Genomic DNA, 17,884 nt, shown 5'->3' with positions numbered 1-17,884 from the left:
CGTCCAAGAAATGACCTGGATGTCTGCACCAGCCAGCCCCCAACCAGTCTCCTTGCCTCCACCTTTCTCCCGCTGTAGTTATTCTCTGTGCAGAGAATAACTGCATGCAGAGTGATTTCTTAAAAAATATAATTGAGATGATGTCATTCTTCTCCTAAAATCTGTCTAATGGCTTCTCATTACCCTCAGAAGAGTGTGTTCAAACTCCTTTACACAGCCTCCAAGGCCCTACTTGATCTGATATCCTCTCACCCCAACCTTTCCCCACTTCTCATTCACTCTTCCCTAGAAAGGAAGGCAGTTTATTAATCTGACTCGAATGTGGGAAGAATTCACTGAGAGTGCTTGGCTCAGCTCTCTCCTTTTCCTTCCTGGGTACAAGCTGCCCTTAGTGGGTAATTATCCTCTGCATCTCTATGCCCTGAGTCTTCCTGGGGCCAGCCTGGCTGGGCAAATCTATTCAATTCAGGAGTTAGTCAGCAGGGACTTCTGGCTTTCATCCTCCTCTACCATCTGTAACAAAGGTGGATTCTGGCCTTCATCTGTCATGCTTTAGTGATTAGTCTTATTTATTAATTTGTTTAGAACCCATGTAGGGAGAAGGGAATATTAATTATCAGGGCTACCAAAAACCCCTACATACTGAAACAAACACATATGCAAGGCACACACACCTTATACGTGAGTAGAGAAAAGAATCTAGAAATGTTCATCTCTGATTAGTATAGTTACAGGTGACTTATTTTCTTCTTATGCTTTTCTACTTCAGATGAATATTTATATAAATAAATATGGATTACTTTTTTTTTTTTTTGGTGGTATGGGCGCCTCCCTCTGTCGCGGCCTCTCCCGTTGCGGGGCACAGGCTCCGGACGCGCAGGCTCACCGGCCATGGCTCACGGGCCCAGCCACTCCGCGGCACGTGGGATCTTCCCAGACCGGGGCGCGAACCTGGTTCCCCTGCATCGGCAGGCGGACGCGCAACCGCTGCGCCACCAGGGAAGCCCCTGGATTACTTTTTTAAATCAGAAAAAAACTAACCAAAATAAACTTTCTTTGAGGGCAATTAAAGGGACCAAGTTTCCAGAGGAAATTATGAGCTATGTTTTGGATACATGTCTCACAAAATTAAAAACAGTTACAAAATGTCTCCAATCATGATTACAAAAATGCAGATAAAAGTGTCTTACCTTTTTTACAGACATTTCATAATTACTTTCACTTTATTATTTTGGCTACCTACAAGTTACCAAGTAGTGACAAAAATTACATCACTCTCTTGAATCTACATAGCCCCTCTGGTCTATTTATTCAATATAACGAAAATATAAGATTATACTAACTGCTTAGTTATGATGTGTATACATTTGACTCAGTAACAGCAGTCTTATATTTTAAACTGGAGGTTTTTGGTTCATGACTGATTTCCTTTTTTTTTTCTAAATATCAACACACATCCATAAATATTCATGTAAGTTTTCTTCTATCACATTCAGGGGAAGATTCTTCTGTTTTTACTCACAAGTTAAAATGCTTTAAAAATACTTGCAAATCTTTGTAAGTAAATTCTATGTTAACCCAATTTTAATTTTCCTTCAGGCTTCCCTGAGCAACTCTGATCAGTAACTAAACCTAAGAATTTTTTCGCACATTATTTTCATCAGTTACATTTTTTCCTTCTATATGTTAATGTCTATGCATTGAGATAGTGCATAAGTTTTGCCTTTTTCAGGATACTGCACAAGGTCTATATTTCAAAATTAGAGTATGAAAACAAGGATCTTTTGGATACAATTTAAATACCTAGGGTGCAGATAAATTAAACCGTTGAAAGTTAATTCAACAAATACCTATACATGCCTTGAATCCCAGTGAATCCACAGGTAAGGAAGAAAAAAATCCTTTCCTGCAAAGAGCACATGACAGTGACACAAACTTTTTTGTCCTTAGTCAACTTCGGCAGGATAAAAGTTTACCTACTTCATCTACTCCCATTTCCAGTGGCAAGAGAACACAGGGTTTAAAGTTCTACTGTAGATACAGTTTTGAAAAGATTATAATCCATTTTAACAATAAGAGTAAGGATCATTTACTTTTTAAACAGCTTTATCAAAGCATAACTTAATACCATAAAATTCACCCATTTTAAGTGTGCAATTCAACAATTTTTAGAAAATTTACAGAGCTGTGCAACCATCAACACAATCTAGTTTTAGAATATCTCCATCAGGATCATTCATTTTTGAGCCATAAAGCAGTGCGACACAGCAATTAGGAGTAAAGGTTCTAGTGCAGACTGCCTGGCTCCACAATTTACTAGCTGCATGACCTTGACAAGTTGTTAAACCTTTCTCTGTGGTGCTTTAGTTTTCTCATCTAAAATATTTGGTTAATGGTAGTACTTACCTCAGTGTTGTCCTCAGGGTCAAATGAATTAACATATATATAAAGCACTTAAAACAGCAGCTGGCACAATGTAAGTGTTCAATAAATATTAGCTATTATTAGTATCATACACTTTAAAATCTATTTATTAGAAAACAATAGGCTAAAAATACTATTGATACAAATAAGCATCATTCCATACTGAAGGCTAAATCAAATAACCTGTAACAACACATTCATTTGATAACAATGAAGCTCGATTAACAGTAATTTAAAATTTGAAAACAAGAATAACAGCAGGGCTTCCCTGGTGGCACAGTGGTTGAGAGTCAGCCTGCCAATGCAGGGGACACGGGTTCGTGCCCCAGTCTGGGACGATCCTGCGTGCCGCGGAGCGGCTGGGCCCATGAGCCGTGGCCGCTGGGCCTGTGTGTCCGGAGCCTGTGCTCCGCAACGGGAGAGGCCACAGCAGTGAGAGGCCCGTGTACCACAAAAAAAAAAAAAAAAAAAAAAAGAATAACAGCAACCGAAAACGAAGTTAATCCAAGACAAAACCTATGATGCTCTGATAGCATCCATTCACCCATTTATTCAACAAACATTAACTGGGAGCACATACTCTATGCCATGTTCTTAGGCATGGGGAAATAGCAAATAAGACAAAAAGTCCCTGACCTTATGAAGCTTAAGGGGAGACAAAATGAATGAGAAGGCAAATGAAAAATGAAACAAAGTAATTACACAGTGTTAAGTGCTATAATGACAATAAAACAAAGTAATGGGACAGAGAAACAGGAGCAGGAGAAAGCCAGTAGAGTAGTACTACTCTAGTCAGTAGTCTAGTCTGGCTCTAGAACCAGTCTTCTTAATCTATATTCTCAGCTACTACATTGCTTGATGGTTCTTTGAGATGACATTTCACCAGAGGCCAGAATGAGAGGTCAGCAGTCACACTCAGGCCAATAACCATGGCAAAGGCCTATAGGCAGCAAGGATAACAAGTACAAAGGCTACAAGGTGGACAAGGCCTAACAATACTTGAAGAACAGAAAGAGGCCAGCTAGCTTGGAGTTTCCTGAGCATGAAGGAGAATGGTAGAAGATGAGGTTGAAGAGATAGGCAGACACCAGAATCTTGCTTTATTTCACTATTTGAATTACCCATTCCCTATTCAATAGAGTGAGGCAATGTTAGGTCAATAACTAGACATTTCTGCAGCCTGGGGAAATTCACCATCACCATGGGTTAAACTATGGCAACTATGTTATTAAAAAGATGAGATTTTTAAGTGGAAGATTAATTTTTTTAAACATTTGACCTAATTCTGTTATCTGAATGTCTTCAGGATTTACACTCCTAGATACATAATCTTCTAGTCCATAAATATACCATCATGACTGTGCAACAGCATCATGGAGAGAATGGTATCTGATTTGCCTTCTTCACTGGGTGAGATCTCGTCCAGTAGTGGGGGGCTTGCAGGAGAGACAGACAGGGCAGAGTGGTCAGTATAGAGACAGGCACATAAAGTAGTAAAGTAGAGGATGATGAGGAGAGAACAGAGTATAACCTAATCTGATTTTAAAAAGAAGTTTTTCTGTTTATGGGGAAAGTTGCAGGAGATAGTCAAAGACAAGTTAAACACAAACTGAAAGGCTGTAGGTGTCAGTCTGCAGAAATGTGAACTATCCTCAATATGTGGTAAGCACCGAAGCAGTGATTATTGTATTGAACATGATTTAAATTGGGGCTGAGTAAAACAGAGAGGATGGACAGAGAAGGGAAAGGATAACCAACAACAGAGGTGAGAGGTGATGAAAGTCAGAAGTAGAGTGAAGGCAAAAGAGATGAAACTGAGGGGGCAGATGTGAGGGACACTAAAACATAGAATTTACAGGAGATAGAGAATATTCTGAAGTTCTAAATGGAAATACAAATTAAGAAAACTAGCAAAGTCAAAAGGAAGAGTGAGTTCTAAAGGAGATGAGGAGTTGTGTCCTGGTATTTTGAGCTTAACATCCTGGTGGGGTTCTTTCACAGGCAAGTGAATGCGCCTCCGGAGTGTAGAAGAACGTGTAGGATGGAATTAAGAGCCACATATTCAGTCAGCAGTCACTGCAAGTAATGATAACTGAGCTTAAAATAGTTCATCTGCTTGACAGGAGACTAGGAAAGATGATGTCCTTTTACTCTAGTATGGAGACGGTGGGAAACACAGCCAGTGAAGGAGGCTGAGAATAATAAGGACAAGAAGGTAGTGATTGTCACACGTGTCAAGATTGCCTCGCTACCTGGAGTTCAGAGGGCAAGAGGGAAGTTGGCAGGAGAAAAGGTTGTTTCAAAGAGTGATACTGTCAATAAGGAGAACAGAGACTGTAAAAAGACAGCTGAATTTGGTGCTTAGAAAGCCTTTTAAAAAAAATCCTTAAAAACACTAAAAGAGATTGTACCATGTTTTCTGATAAATCCTCAAAATACCAATTTTCCAGCTCCTTCAGGGCCTTTGAAAGCAAACTGGATGGGGTCTCTGTTTTGTTCACTGTGGTATCCCCAGAACCTAGAATAGTACTTGGACGAGAAAAGTTGCTCAGTAACTTTTGTGGAGTGAATGATGTGATCTCTCTACTTTCCCTCCACGTATCAGCCCATCCTGTTCTTCATTTCCTTCCCTATTGGGCTAGGAGTCCATGATCTCACACATCTTGACCAACTGTCTTATCAACATCCTAAATTAGATGGCCCCAACATCCTTCTATTACATGTTTCCTAGTTTTCTCTCTCTCTGCGAGTTTTAGGATCTTCTCCATAACCCCGGTGTCCTGAAATTTCATGACGTATGGTTTGATGTCTTTTTCATTCACTGTGCTGAGCACTTGATAAGCAATTCCTACCTGGAAAAAAAAATCTTTTCAGTTCTGAGACTTTTGGTGGTAATGGGGGGGGAGTGAGAGAAGGGCAGTAGTAATTATTTCTTACCTAATTGCATCCTCTCTCCTCTACATTTTCTCTTTCTAAAACTTTCTGGTCAAATATTGGGCCCTGAATTGACCCTTAAGTCCATCTTTTCTTTCTCACTGTGCTTTATGCTATTTTCCAGGAGATTTCCTTGACTATTTCTTTCAATACTCCCATGGATTTTCCCCCAAGTATCACCTATTTATTTTCCAAGAGCTCCTTCTTGAACTCTAAGTGTTCAAAAAAATTCTGTAGTATTCTGCTTTAGTTTCTTGTCTGCAATATTCTTTTTCCTCTCTGAGAATATTAAATATAGAATTTTTTTCTTGAAATATTCTTCTGTTTCCTACATTGTCTCTCTCTCTCCCCTCTGAGATTGCTTTAATCTCTGTATTTCTTGTTAGAGGATTTCTTCAAATATCTGGTGATCCTTGTCTGTTCATTAATATATAAGAGTAAGGTACTAAAAGCTGATTAGAAACACTATGTCAGGGGTCAAAATCTTCTTCTGTAAAGGGCCAGACAGTAAAATATTTTAGGCTTTGAGAGCCATATAGTCTGTTGTAACTACTCAACTCTGCTACTGTAGTGCAAAAACAGCCACAGATAATACAAAAATGAATGAGCAAGGGTGTTCTAATTAAACTTCATCATGGACACTGAAATTTGAATTTCTCATCATTTTCGTGTGTCATGAAATATTTTTTCTTATTTTGATTTTTTTATAAACCATTGTGGTAGGCAGAGTAATGCCCCCCAAAGATTTCTAACCTCCTAATCCCTGGAACCTATGAATATGTTACCTTACCTGGCAAAGGGGAATTAAGATTTCAAATTGAATTAACATTGATAATCACCTGATCTTAAAATAGGGCAATTATTCCAGGAGACACAATATAAGCACAAGGGTCTTTAAAAGTGGAAGGCGGAAGCAGAAGAGAAGGTCATGGTTTTGCAAAGTGAAAAGGACTCAACTCACTGTTGCTGGCCTTGAAGATGGAGGAAGGGGGCTATGAGCCAAGGAACGTGGGCAGCTTCTAGAAAGTGGAAAGGGCAAGGAAATGGATTCTCCCCCGAAGCCTCCAAAGGAGAAAACAGTCCTGTCAACACCTTGATATTTAGTTCAATGAGACTTTTAACCTACGTAAGTATAAGAAGTCTGTGCTGTTTTAGCCACTAAGTTTTTGGCAAATTTGTTACAGCAACCACAGGAAAACAACAGAATCATTTAAAAATGTAAAATCCATTCTTAGCTTGCAGGTCATACAAAAACAGGTAGTGGGCTAGATTTGGCACATGGGCCATAGTTTGCTGATGCCTTGTGTAAGCGCTTGTCCCAGACTGCCTAGGACTGGATCCCAGTTCTACCACTTACTAACTGTAATTTTGGGTAGGCAACACAACTTCTTTTTGTCTTGGTTTCCTCATCTGTAAAATAATGATAGTAACTACTTCTATCATAGGACTGTTGTAAGGATTAAATAAAATATTACACGTAAAGTACTTAAAATACTTTAAGTCAACTACCTGGTTTCTAGCTTCCAAAAGTGTCTTGACCTCTCTATTCTGTTGTCATCTCCTCTCTAATTCTCTTTGTCTATATGGATTTATGCTTTAAAAATTCCTTTTCTGTCATTTTAGTGGGGTTTCAGGAGGGAACAGAACTGAATGAATGTGTTTAACTTACCATATTTAACTGGAAGTCTTAAATTCAATTATTTTTCCTGCCCTCAAAAAACAAGGATAACAGGGACTTCCCTGGCAGTCCAGGGGTTAAGACTCCATGCTTCCAATGCAGGGGGCATGGGTTTAATCCCTGGTCAGGGAACTAAGATCCCACATGTCCTGCGGCCAAAACAAACAAACAAACAAATACAAGGATAACAATCATCTACATTTAAAAGAAAAACTTTTAACCTGATTTTTTCGAAACTAGTATATTCCCATTTTTACAAATGTTGCTTCCAAAAATATGTGACATTTTACAAGAGCATTGTAAGTAAAACTTTAAAGCTTTCTTTAAAATAACTGACAAATTAGAACTTAACTTCAGGGCCTGCAAGTAATTTCACAGTTTTGATGGTTTATCTGTGTTTTGAATCAATGACATATTTTTTTGAAAAATGAGCTTTGAAAAATACACATGTTAAAAACTCTATGTAATAAAAGTTGTATGTCATATGTTTTCTCTTGAATGTTTATTTAAAAAATAATTATAATTCATATCTACTGAGGCACACTAACCAATGGATATATAAAGATCTTCTTTATTGACGATGGTTGTATTTCCATACATTGAATGACTGGCTCTAGCAGGGATCTACATTCTTATCTTCCTAAGTCATACTTTTAGTCTCCAAAGCATCTGTCACACTCAAATTCATGACACTTTCACAGCCATAATTAAACAGCATCCTGAGATCTAACTTCACCATTCTGTAAAAACTGTAAATCGCCTAGGAGCTAAAAAGGAAAGAGGAAGAAGACCAACAGTTATTAAAACCTACTATGTGCCAGTCGTGTTCTGGGTGCTTTAAATATATTACCAAATATAATCCTCAAAATAACCAGCCAGGGGCTTCCCTGGTGGCGCAGTGGTTGAGGGTCCGCCTGCCGATGCAGGGGACACGGGTTTGTGCCCCAGTCCGGGAAGATCCCACATGCCGCGGAGCGGCTGGGCCCGTGAGCCGTGGCCGCTGAGCCTGCGCGTCCGGAGCCTGTGCTCCGCAACGGGAGAGGCCACAACTGTGGGAGGCCCGCGTACCGCAAAAAAAAATAAATAACCAGACAAGGTGGGATCATGCCCTCATTTCATGAATAAGGAAAACGAGTGTGTAGAGAGCTTAGGAAACTCAGGACTGATGGAATGAAAGCCCCAAGTAATGTACAGTGTAATTGTACGTCTCAGGTGTCATTTACAAAAAATGTGCTATAGAGCTATGTGGTAGACTTTTAGCTCTCCATATATATTTTCTAAACTCCAAGTATTAAGCCTAATGAAAAGACAGAAATCTATATTCAAATTTTTAACATGACTCTATATTTTTTACAGAGACACACCATTTTTTTCCTCAAAGGAAGATATTAGAACCATTTTATAAATCACTTGATTTTTAAAAATTGTTTAAAAATATCATTTTTTCCTCTATGATGTACTTCTCTCCCCCCAGTAGTCAATATTTCACTGCTTTAACTTAAACAACTAATACTGGGTGAAAGCTGAGAATTATTGTAAAGTGCGATCAGTCTTTGCAAAAAGAAGGGAAAAGACACCTTTTTGTCATTTGTCTCATTCTCGGTGAGACGGTAGGTTCTCAAAACTACCACCAGGTGAAATGTTCCTAATCTAGGTAGATAGCTAGATATATGGACAGACATAGAGCTATGGAGAAAAGTACAGAAAGATACATACCAGGTAATTTACAAGCATCATGAGTTAGAGATAGGATAATAAGAGTAGAGGCAATTAATAAAACAGTAGGGCTTCCCTGGTGGCGCAGTGGTTGCGCGTCCGCCTGCCGATGCAGGGGAACCGGGTTTGTGCCCCGGTCTGGGGGGATCCCACGTGCCGCGGAGCGGCTGGGCCCGTGAGCCATGGCCGCTGAGCCTGCGCGTCCGGAGCCTGTGCTCCGCAACGGGAGAGACCACAGCAGAGGGAGGCCTGCATACCACCAAAAAAAAAAAAAAAAAAAAAAAAAAAAAAAAGTAATAATAACAATTTTTGGAAAAGTGTATATTTCATGTTTGTAAAATTATGATTCCATTTAAATAAAGAAATTTTGAAAAAAGCCAATTAGAACTATATCTATTATTACAAGGCTCTCCATGTTACAGTCTCAAATAAAAAAAGCAAATTGTAAATTCTCCATTATAAAAACAAAACATTTTACTGTGTCTGTGCGTATATGTGTATATATATGTGTGTGTGTGTGTGTGTGTATGTGTATGTATACACATACACATACACACACACACACACACACACACACACACAAATAAAGGGAAAGATGTAGAAGGCCATAAATCAACCTAATCTTAACTTGGGTTATCTGAAGGTGACTGGAGACATTTAAAGATTTGTGGAACACTGGATGCAAGCTACTACTGGTAATTTTATTTTCTGTATTCTTTCTCCTTCATACCTGTTCTCTTATTCACCAGGGGTTTATTTGCCCAGAAGCTTATCTCCTGGTGTGATTACTAGTTCTTGCCCCAGCTTTCTCTGAACCATACCAACCATTCTCTAGCATGGCTGAGAGAATGTGGGCACTGATCAACCTCTGAGCTAGAGAAATGTCTCTGCAGTGTCTCACAGGCTTGAGGCTTTCCTGGTAAGGGGTTGTAGCGTGTGGTCATGTTCCTAATCTGGGCTGGGGTTGCAGGCCAAAGGAGCAGCAGGAGGCAGTCAGGTGGAGAGCGGGTCAAGTTGCTGCTAGTACCCTATTGCCAAATCAAACTTCAATATTATTCCCTCCCATCACCTGGATCTAGGGAAAGCAAAACTCCATGAAGATGATGGGTCCTCATTTTCCTGCCAAAATCTTAGTCTACAAAGAGTGACTGCAGTACAAGGAAGTACAGCATGTTCTTTTAGTAAAGAGTCTAGCATACTGTAGACTCCTGATAGATATTAAAGAGCACTAATGCTGCTTTGAGCAAAATATGTCCAAAGAATTCGGTAGGTGTTTTTATTTGAACAGAAGTCATTGGGTATTCATAAGACTATACAAGCTGGAATATTTCAAAAGCCAGAAATTATACGTGAGAGAGACATGAAAACAGTTTTTAAAAATCCATCTATGTTAACACAGATTATGTGCTTCTACATCATTAAGGATACATGAAAAATAACATCAGTATCTCCCTCCCTCCCTCTCTCTCTCTCATATCTCTATCTCATGCTTTCATATAACAAGGATAGTACTTTATGCTACTATTTTTTAATGACTTCTTAGAAATAAACTGACAATCTCAATAAACAAGTAAAATATATAGTATAGTATGTCAGAAGATGATCAGCCCTATGGAAGAAAATAAGAGGGATAGAGAGTGCCACTGGTGGGGTGAAGGTTGCAATGGTACATAGTGTGGAGTCAGGGAAGGCCTTGCTGCGAAGCGAAAATCTGAGCAAAGTACTGAAAGAGGTGAGGGGGAAAAGCCATGTGAACACCTAAGAGAAGAATGTTGGAGGCTGAAGGGTTCCACATATGCAAAGGCCCTGAGTCAGAGGGCATGCTGTTACCTCTTTAACATCATCTCCCCATATTCTGCACCTCCCTCACTTTACTCCAACCAAGCACTGGCCTCCTTGCTGTTGCTCACATAAGTGCTGCTGAATGGGGAGTGAGAGAGCAGGAAGGCAGCGCAGACCTATAGAAGCTCCTCTGAACTGGGCTTCCTCTCAAATTTAAAGACAGCCCAGCATCATATGACTGAGAGGGATGCTGGGCAAACAAACACTTCTCTTGAGCAGCAATGTCCAACAGAACTTTCTGCAATGATGAGAATGTTCTCTACCTGTGCTGTCCAATAAGTAGCTAGTATGACCGAGGAACTAACATTTTAATTGTATTTTATTTTAATTATTTTAAATTGAAATAGTCAGATGTGGCTAGTGGCTACTATACTAGCCAGCATAATTCTAGAATAAAGGTAGGTCTTGAGAACGCAGGAATTTACCACTGATAGACACTTTACTTCTAAGAAAAGAAATACATTTCATTTAATTTGCTGAAGTTCAATTGGTCTAATGAAAATTCTATGATTAAACATGGCAATTGTGATAGCTTTACTTAATTGTCACAAAACATGTATTAACCATTATTTGCCATGTAATTCTTTGGCTACTGTGTGGAAAAAACCATTGTTATTAGGGTTTCTTATCTCAGCTTTAGTGTTTCCCTGTAGATGACTTACTATTGCTAAAGTAATAGTTAAGAATATTTTTTAAGCTGTTTTTTAATCAAACTGTGTTTCCTGCAAGTTTTTTCCTCTCAATTTGATTTGTCTTCAGGTGACACACACACACATGCAAGTTTAAAAATATGAATGAAATATGATGAATAGAATGTGGTATAATTAGCTTTACATTCATGTATTATTAAATAAACAGAATCAAAGTCTGTGATTAGAAGAATGGCTTAAAAGATTTGGTGGGGGGGAACTGGCATTCAAATAGCTTTGGTTTCTACAAAATGGGAAATAGGAGATATACTAATTATTTCAAGAGATGTGCAAGGCCCATCTCTAAAAACTATACTGAACTTTATGAAAATATATGGTTTCTAAGAAAAGGCATATATATACGTAAATATATATATATATATATATATATATACACTAAACACATCACTATTAAAGCTAGATAAGAAAACTTCATGTTTTAGAATTTCTATGTTTAAATCAACAGCACCCAGAGACGATGAAAGCTAGGAACTAAAAAATTTATTGCTTTGTTAAAACTCAGTTTACAATTCAAAGGATTTTTTAAATCTCTGAGCTGTTATGAAGCATTATGGGGTTTACAGTGGAGATGAAAACAGAAATAAAAAGATCTGACAAACAGAAAATGCCGAAGATATTTCCAGCAATCTCAACATGGACTCCTTTTTCCTATCACTATTTTTTACCTCATTCCAAGAAAACTGACTTTAACTCATCTGCCTGAAAAGACAACTATGTTTCCTAGGGCCCCTTTCAAAATGTAAGTGTTTGATAGGTAATTTTATTTGAAAGAAAATTATTTTTATAATTGTTAAAAAGAACAAAAATGTAAACTCTAGGAAGGCAGAAATTTTGGATAATCTACAGTATTTGCAGTGCCCATAATAGTGCCTGCATATAGTATGTACTTAATATTTATTAAATTAATAATTTGACCATCACCTTTTATTAAAATAAGATAACTGATGCTTCCCTGGTGGCTCAGTGGTTAAGAACCCACCTGCCAATGCAGGGGACACAGGTTCGAGCCCTGGTCCAGGAAGATCCCACATGCTGTGGAGCAACTAAGCCCGTGCGCCACAACTACTGAGCCTGTGCTCTACAGCGCATGAGCCACAACTGCTGAGCCCATGCACCACAACTACTGAAGCCCATGCACCTACAGCCCGTGCTCCGCAACAAGAGAAGCCACCGCAATGAGAAGCCCATGCACCACAACGAAGAGTAGCCCCCGCTCGCCGCAACTAGAGAAAGCCTGTGCGCAGCAACGAAGACCCAATGCAGTCAAAAATAAGTAAATAAAATAAAGTTTTTTAAAAAATTATTTAAAAAATAAGGTAACCAATTTGTATTATAACATTAGTGTAGATTTTAACTTTGGTAATCTAGAATCATTCCACTTAAAAATTCTTGTTTTACCATCTATGCATACAACAAAACCCTTTTCAAAGCTTACTGGTAATTCACAAAATTAGCCAAAGGCTATTCATTATCTTATTCATTATTTCTGTGGTTACAAAATTCTATGATCCCTTCCAATTCCAAAGTTTATTTATTCTAATAATGACCAAAAACTGAAAAGAAAAAAGATCTGAAACCTATTCAAATGGAATGTCACAGAATGTCAAAACAAAATATTATTTAAATTACTAAAGAAATAATTGCATAAAAACTGATGGATTGTCCTTGCTATTTCATGGTTTTCTCAAATCTTTTAAAGGGTATTTTCTAGTGCTGTGCTTAGTCTTGTTTAATACTACTGTCAAATCCTTCCCTTTCAAAATCAAGTATACTGAGATGTCATATAATAAACTGCACTATGCTTTTTAAATTTTATACCAAAAAATTTAGCTTATTTTAAAAACAAAATCTAATACGCATTGGAAAATACTGAGCTGGAATGTTTGCTAAAATGCTGTTTACTGCAAAAGTCCCAATGTTTTATCAACTAACACTGAAGTTTAAATTAGAGCTAAACTCAGGAAATTGACCTTCATAATATTTTAACATGATGTTTGGCTTTGTAAGGTGGTTTTCTTCTAAGAAAAGAGGACTTAAATGTCCTTAACTTACAGTCAAATTTCGGTCCCAGATCTGTATGCTTCCATTCTGGCAGGCAGCTGCTATGAGGTTTCCATCTCTACTATACGTACAAGTGGTGGGAATTACTTTTTTACCCTGCATTGTCCGTGGTTTAAACACATTTTTTTGCTTCTTTGGATTTTCAACTTCCCATGTCCTCACAGTCCTAAAAAAAAATAAGGAGATTTTCATTTATAAAAAAGAAAGGATTTTAAAATACAAAAGAGTTCACAAAGACTGCTTCACCTTTTAAGCATATAAATCTAATTAATGATTTTTAATTTTTATTTAATATTTAAATAATATTTTAAATAAAATGTGCATTGTAAAACATTCTACGCTTATACATGAGATTACCCACTAAAATAAAGTGAACCATCCAAATTGTGTTGTCATGAAATCAAATAGCAAGTGGCAAATTCCACTTTAAATCTGTCAGAGTTCTTAGTTCTGACCCTCTAAAGCAGTAGCTTCCAAACAATTCTGACTATACACTCTGATCAGTAAAACTGTTGAACATAATATACCCCCTACACACACACATTAATTTCTAAATTACATGTGTTAATGTACTGCTATATAACACACACCAGAAAACACACTGAAAAAAACTGGTCACTAAGAAACAACGATGTCCTGCTCTAGGGCCCAGGCAAATATCTCATGTCTCTGGGGGAAGCTGACTGCCTCAAGTTTCCACCAAGTAACAACTAATAGCAGTCTAGAGCTGGAGCAGAGACAGAACGAATACCCTCCTGCTCACAGGCCCAGGCAAAGGAGTACTGCCACTGGGGGAGGCTAGAATAAAATCTAGATGAGAAAAAAAAAATACAGAAAAGACTAGCAACTTCTTTGCAGAAACTATCCAGGCTAAACCACTACAGAACAACATCTCTAAAGTTCTGAAAGAAAAAAAAAAGTCAATCTAATATTCTAAAGCCAGAGAAATTCTGGCTTTATTTCAAAAGAAGGTGAAATAAAGGATTTTTCAGATGAACAAAAGCTGAGATAATTCATTTCCATCACATATGTACTACAAGAAATGTTAAAAGAAATTCTTCACAAGGAACAAATATGACACAAATGGAAATATGAATCTACACTAAGAAATGAAGAGTGCCACATATGGTAAAAATGAGGGTAATGTAAAAGACATTAAATGTAAAATAATTAAAATGTTTAAATCTCCTTAAAAGATAAATGGCTATAAAGCAAAAATAATAACATATTGTGAGGTTTGTAACATATGTTCAAGTAAAAGGTGTGACAGAAATAGCACAAAGGTTGGGAGGGAGGAATGAAAGTATAGTATAGTTTATACTATATTTGAAATGGTAAAATATTATTTGAATAGAGACTTTGCTACATTAAAGATGTATATTACTAACTCTCAAGCAATCGCTAAGACATTTTTTATAATAAATATATAATAATGGAGAAAAAAATTGAAACCAAAAATTAATCCTATCAAAAATAGGAAAAGGAGGCAGCTTCAAGATGGTGGAAGAGTAAGACGCGGAGATCACCTTCCTCCCCACAGATACATCAGAAATACATCTACAGGTGGAACTGCTCCTATAGAACACCCACTGAACGCTGGCAGAAGACCTGAGACCTCCCAACGCCAAGAAACTCCCCACGTACCTGGGTTGGGCAAAAGAAAAAAGAAAAAACAGAGACAAAAGAATAGGGATAGGGATCTGCACCAGTGGGAGGGAGCTGTGAAGGAGGAAAGGTTCCCACACACTAGAAGCCCCTTCGTGGGCGGAGACTGCGGGTGGCGGAGTGCGGAAGCTTCGGAGCCGCGGAGGAGAGCACGGCAAGAGGGGTGCAGAGGGCAAAGCGGAGAGATTCCCACACAGAGGATCGGTGCTGACCGGCACTCACCAGCCCGAGAGGCTTGTCTGCTCACCTGCCAGGGTGGGCGGGGGCTGGGAGCTGAGGCTCGGGCTTCGGAGGTCAGATCCCAGGGAGAGGACTGGGATTGGCGGCGTGAACACAGCCTGAAGAGGACTAGTGCGCCACGGCTAGCAGGGAGAGAGTCCGGGAAAAGGTCTGGGGCTGCCGAAAACGCAAGAGACTTTTTCTTCCCTCTTTGTTTCCTGCAGGGTGCGTGAGGAGAGGGGTTTAAGAGCGCCGCTTAAAGGCGGTCCAGAGACAGGTGCGAGATGCGGCTATGGGCGTGGACCCCAGAGACGGGCATGGGACACTAAGGCTGCTGCTGCGGCCTGTGTGCAAGCACAGGTCACTATCCCCACCTCCCCTCTCGGGAGCCTGTGCAGCCCGCCACCGCCAGGGTCCCGGGATCCAGGGACAACTTCCCCGGGAGAACACACAGTGCGCCTCAGTCTGGTGCAACGTTCAGCTGGCCTCTGTCGCCGCAGGCTCGCCCCGCATCCGTACCCCTCCCTCCCCCCAGCCTGAGTGAGCCAGAGCCCCCGAATCAGCTGCTTCTTTAAGCCCATCCTGTCGGGGCAGGGAACAGACGCCCTCAGGAGACCTACACGCAGAGACGGGGCCAAATCCAAAGATGAACCCTGGGAGCTGTGCAAACAAAGAAGAAAAGGGAAATCTCTTCCAGAAGCCTCAGGAGCAGTGGATGAAATCTCCACAGTCAACTTGATGTACCCTGCATCTGTGGAATACCTGAATAGGCAAGAAATCATCCCAAATTGAGGAGGTGGACTTTTGGGAGCAAAGATAAATTATTTTTCCCCCTTGTTCTCTTTTTTGTGAGTGTGTATGTGTAAGCTTCTGCGTGTGATTTTGTCTGTATAGCTTTGCTCTCACCATTTGTCCTATGGTTCTGTCTGTCCATTTGTTTTTTTTTTTACTTTTTAAAATTTGTTTCTTAATAATTATTTTTATTTTAATAACTTTATTTTATTTTACTTTACTTTATTTTATGTTATTCTCTTCCTTCCTCCCTCCCTCTCTCTCTCTCTTTCTTTCTTTCTATTTTTTCTCCCTTTTATTCTGAGCCGTGTGGATGAAAGGCTCTTCGTGCTCCAGCCAGGAGTCAGTGCTGTGCCTCTGAGGTGGGAGAGCCAACTTCAGGACACTGGTCCATGAGAGACCTTCCAGCTCCACATAATATCAAATGGCGAAAATCTCCCAGAGATCTCCATCTCAAGGGTAATACCCAGCTTTACTCAACGACCAGCAAGCTACAGTGCTGGACACCCTATGCCAAACAACTAGCAAGACAGGAACACAACCCCACCCAGTAGCACAGAGGCTGCCTAAAATCATAATAAGGCCAAAGACACCCCAAAACACACCACCAGACGTGGACCTGCCCACCAGAGAGACAACATCCAGCCTCATCCACCAGAACACAGGCACAAGTCCCCTCCACCAGGAAGCCTGCACAACTCACTGAACCAACCTTAGCCACTGGCGACAGACACCAAAAACAACGGGAACTACGGACCTGCAGCCTGTGAAAAGGAGACCCCAAACACAGTAAGTAAAGCAAAATGAGAAGACAGAAAAACACACAGCAGATGAAGGAGCAAAGTAAACACCCACCAGACCTAATAAATTAAGAGGAAAGAGGCAGTCTACCTGAAAAAGAACTCAGAATAATGATAGTAAAGATGATCCAAAATCTTGGAAATAGAATAGACAAAATACAAGAAACATTTAACAAGGAACTAGAAGAACTAAAGAGCAAACAAACAATGATAAACAACACAATAAATGAAATTAAAAATTCTCTAGAAGGGATCAATAGCAGAATAACTAAGGCAGAAGAATTGATAATTGACCTGGAAGATAAAATAGTGGAAATAACTACTGCAAAGCAGAATAAAGGAAAAAGAATGAAAACAACTACGGACAGTTTCAGAGACCTCTGGGACAACATTAAACGCACCAACATTCGAATTATAGGGCTCCCAGAAGAAGAAGAGGAAAAGAAACGGACTGAGAAAATATTTGAAGAGATTATAGTTGAAAAATTCCCTAATATGGGAAAGGAAATAGTTAATCAAGTCCAGGAAACACGGAGAGTCCCATACAGGATAAATCCAAGGAAAAACACGCCAAGACACATATTAATCAAACTATCAAAAATTAAATACAAAGAAAACATATTAAAATCAGCAAGGGAAAAATAACAAATAACACACAAGGGACCAGCTTTACAACAAATGCTAAACGAACTTCTCTAGGCAAGAAACACAAGAGAAGGAAAAGACCTACAAGAACAAACCCAAAACAATTAAGAAAATGGGAATAGGAACATACATATCGATAACTACCTTAAATGTAAATGGATTAAATGCTCCAACCAAAAGACACAGACTAGCTGAATGGATGAAAAAACAAGACCCGTATATATGCTGTCCATAGGAGACCCACTTCAGACGTAGGGACACATACAGACTGAAAGTGAGGGAATGGAAAAAGATATTCCATGCAAATGGAAATCAAAAGAAAGCTGGAGTAGCAATTCTCATATCAGACAAAATACACTTTAAAACAAAGACTATTACAAGAGACAAAGAAGGACACT

At 39.1% G+C, this 17,884-nt stretch overlaps 1 protein-coding gene across 2 annotated transcripts in view; it reads right to left on the bottom strand.

Annotated features, from left to right (window-relative positions):
* Positions 1–17,884, bottom strand: part of WDR70 (WD repeat domain 70) — a 318,682-nt gene that overhangs the window by 100,303 nt on the left and 200,495 nt on the right. For both annotated transcript variants that reach the window (XM_028492854.2, XM_024119956.3), the window contains exon 10: positions 13,357–13,531. In XM_028492854.2, the coding sequence (XP_028348655.1) occupies positions 13,357–13,531 (175 nt within the window). The remainder of the gene's footprint in view (positions 1–13,356; positions 13,532–17,884) is intronic.

Source organism: Physeter macrocephalus, chromosome 8, assembly GCF_002837175.3.
Source record: "Physeter macrocephalus isolate SW-GA chromosome 8, ASM283717v5, whole genome shotgun sequence".
NCBI lineage: Eukaryota > Metazoa > Chordata > Mammalia > Artiodactyla > Physeteridae > Physeter > Physeter macrocephalus.
Note: the sequence above shows the minus strand (reverse complement) of the source record. Positions and strands in the feature narration are given on the sequence as shown.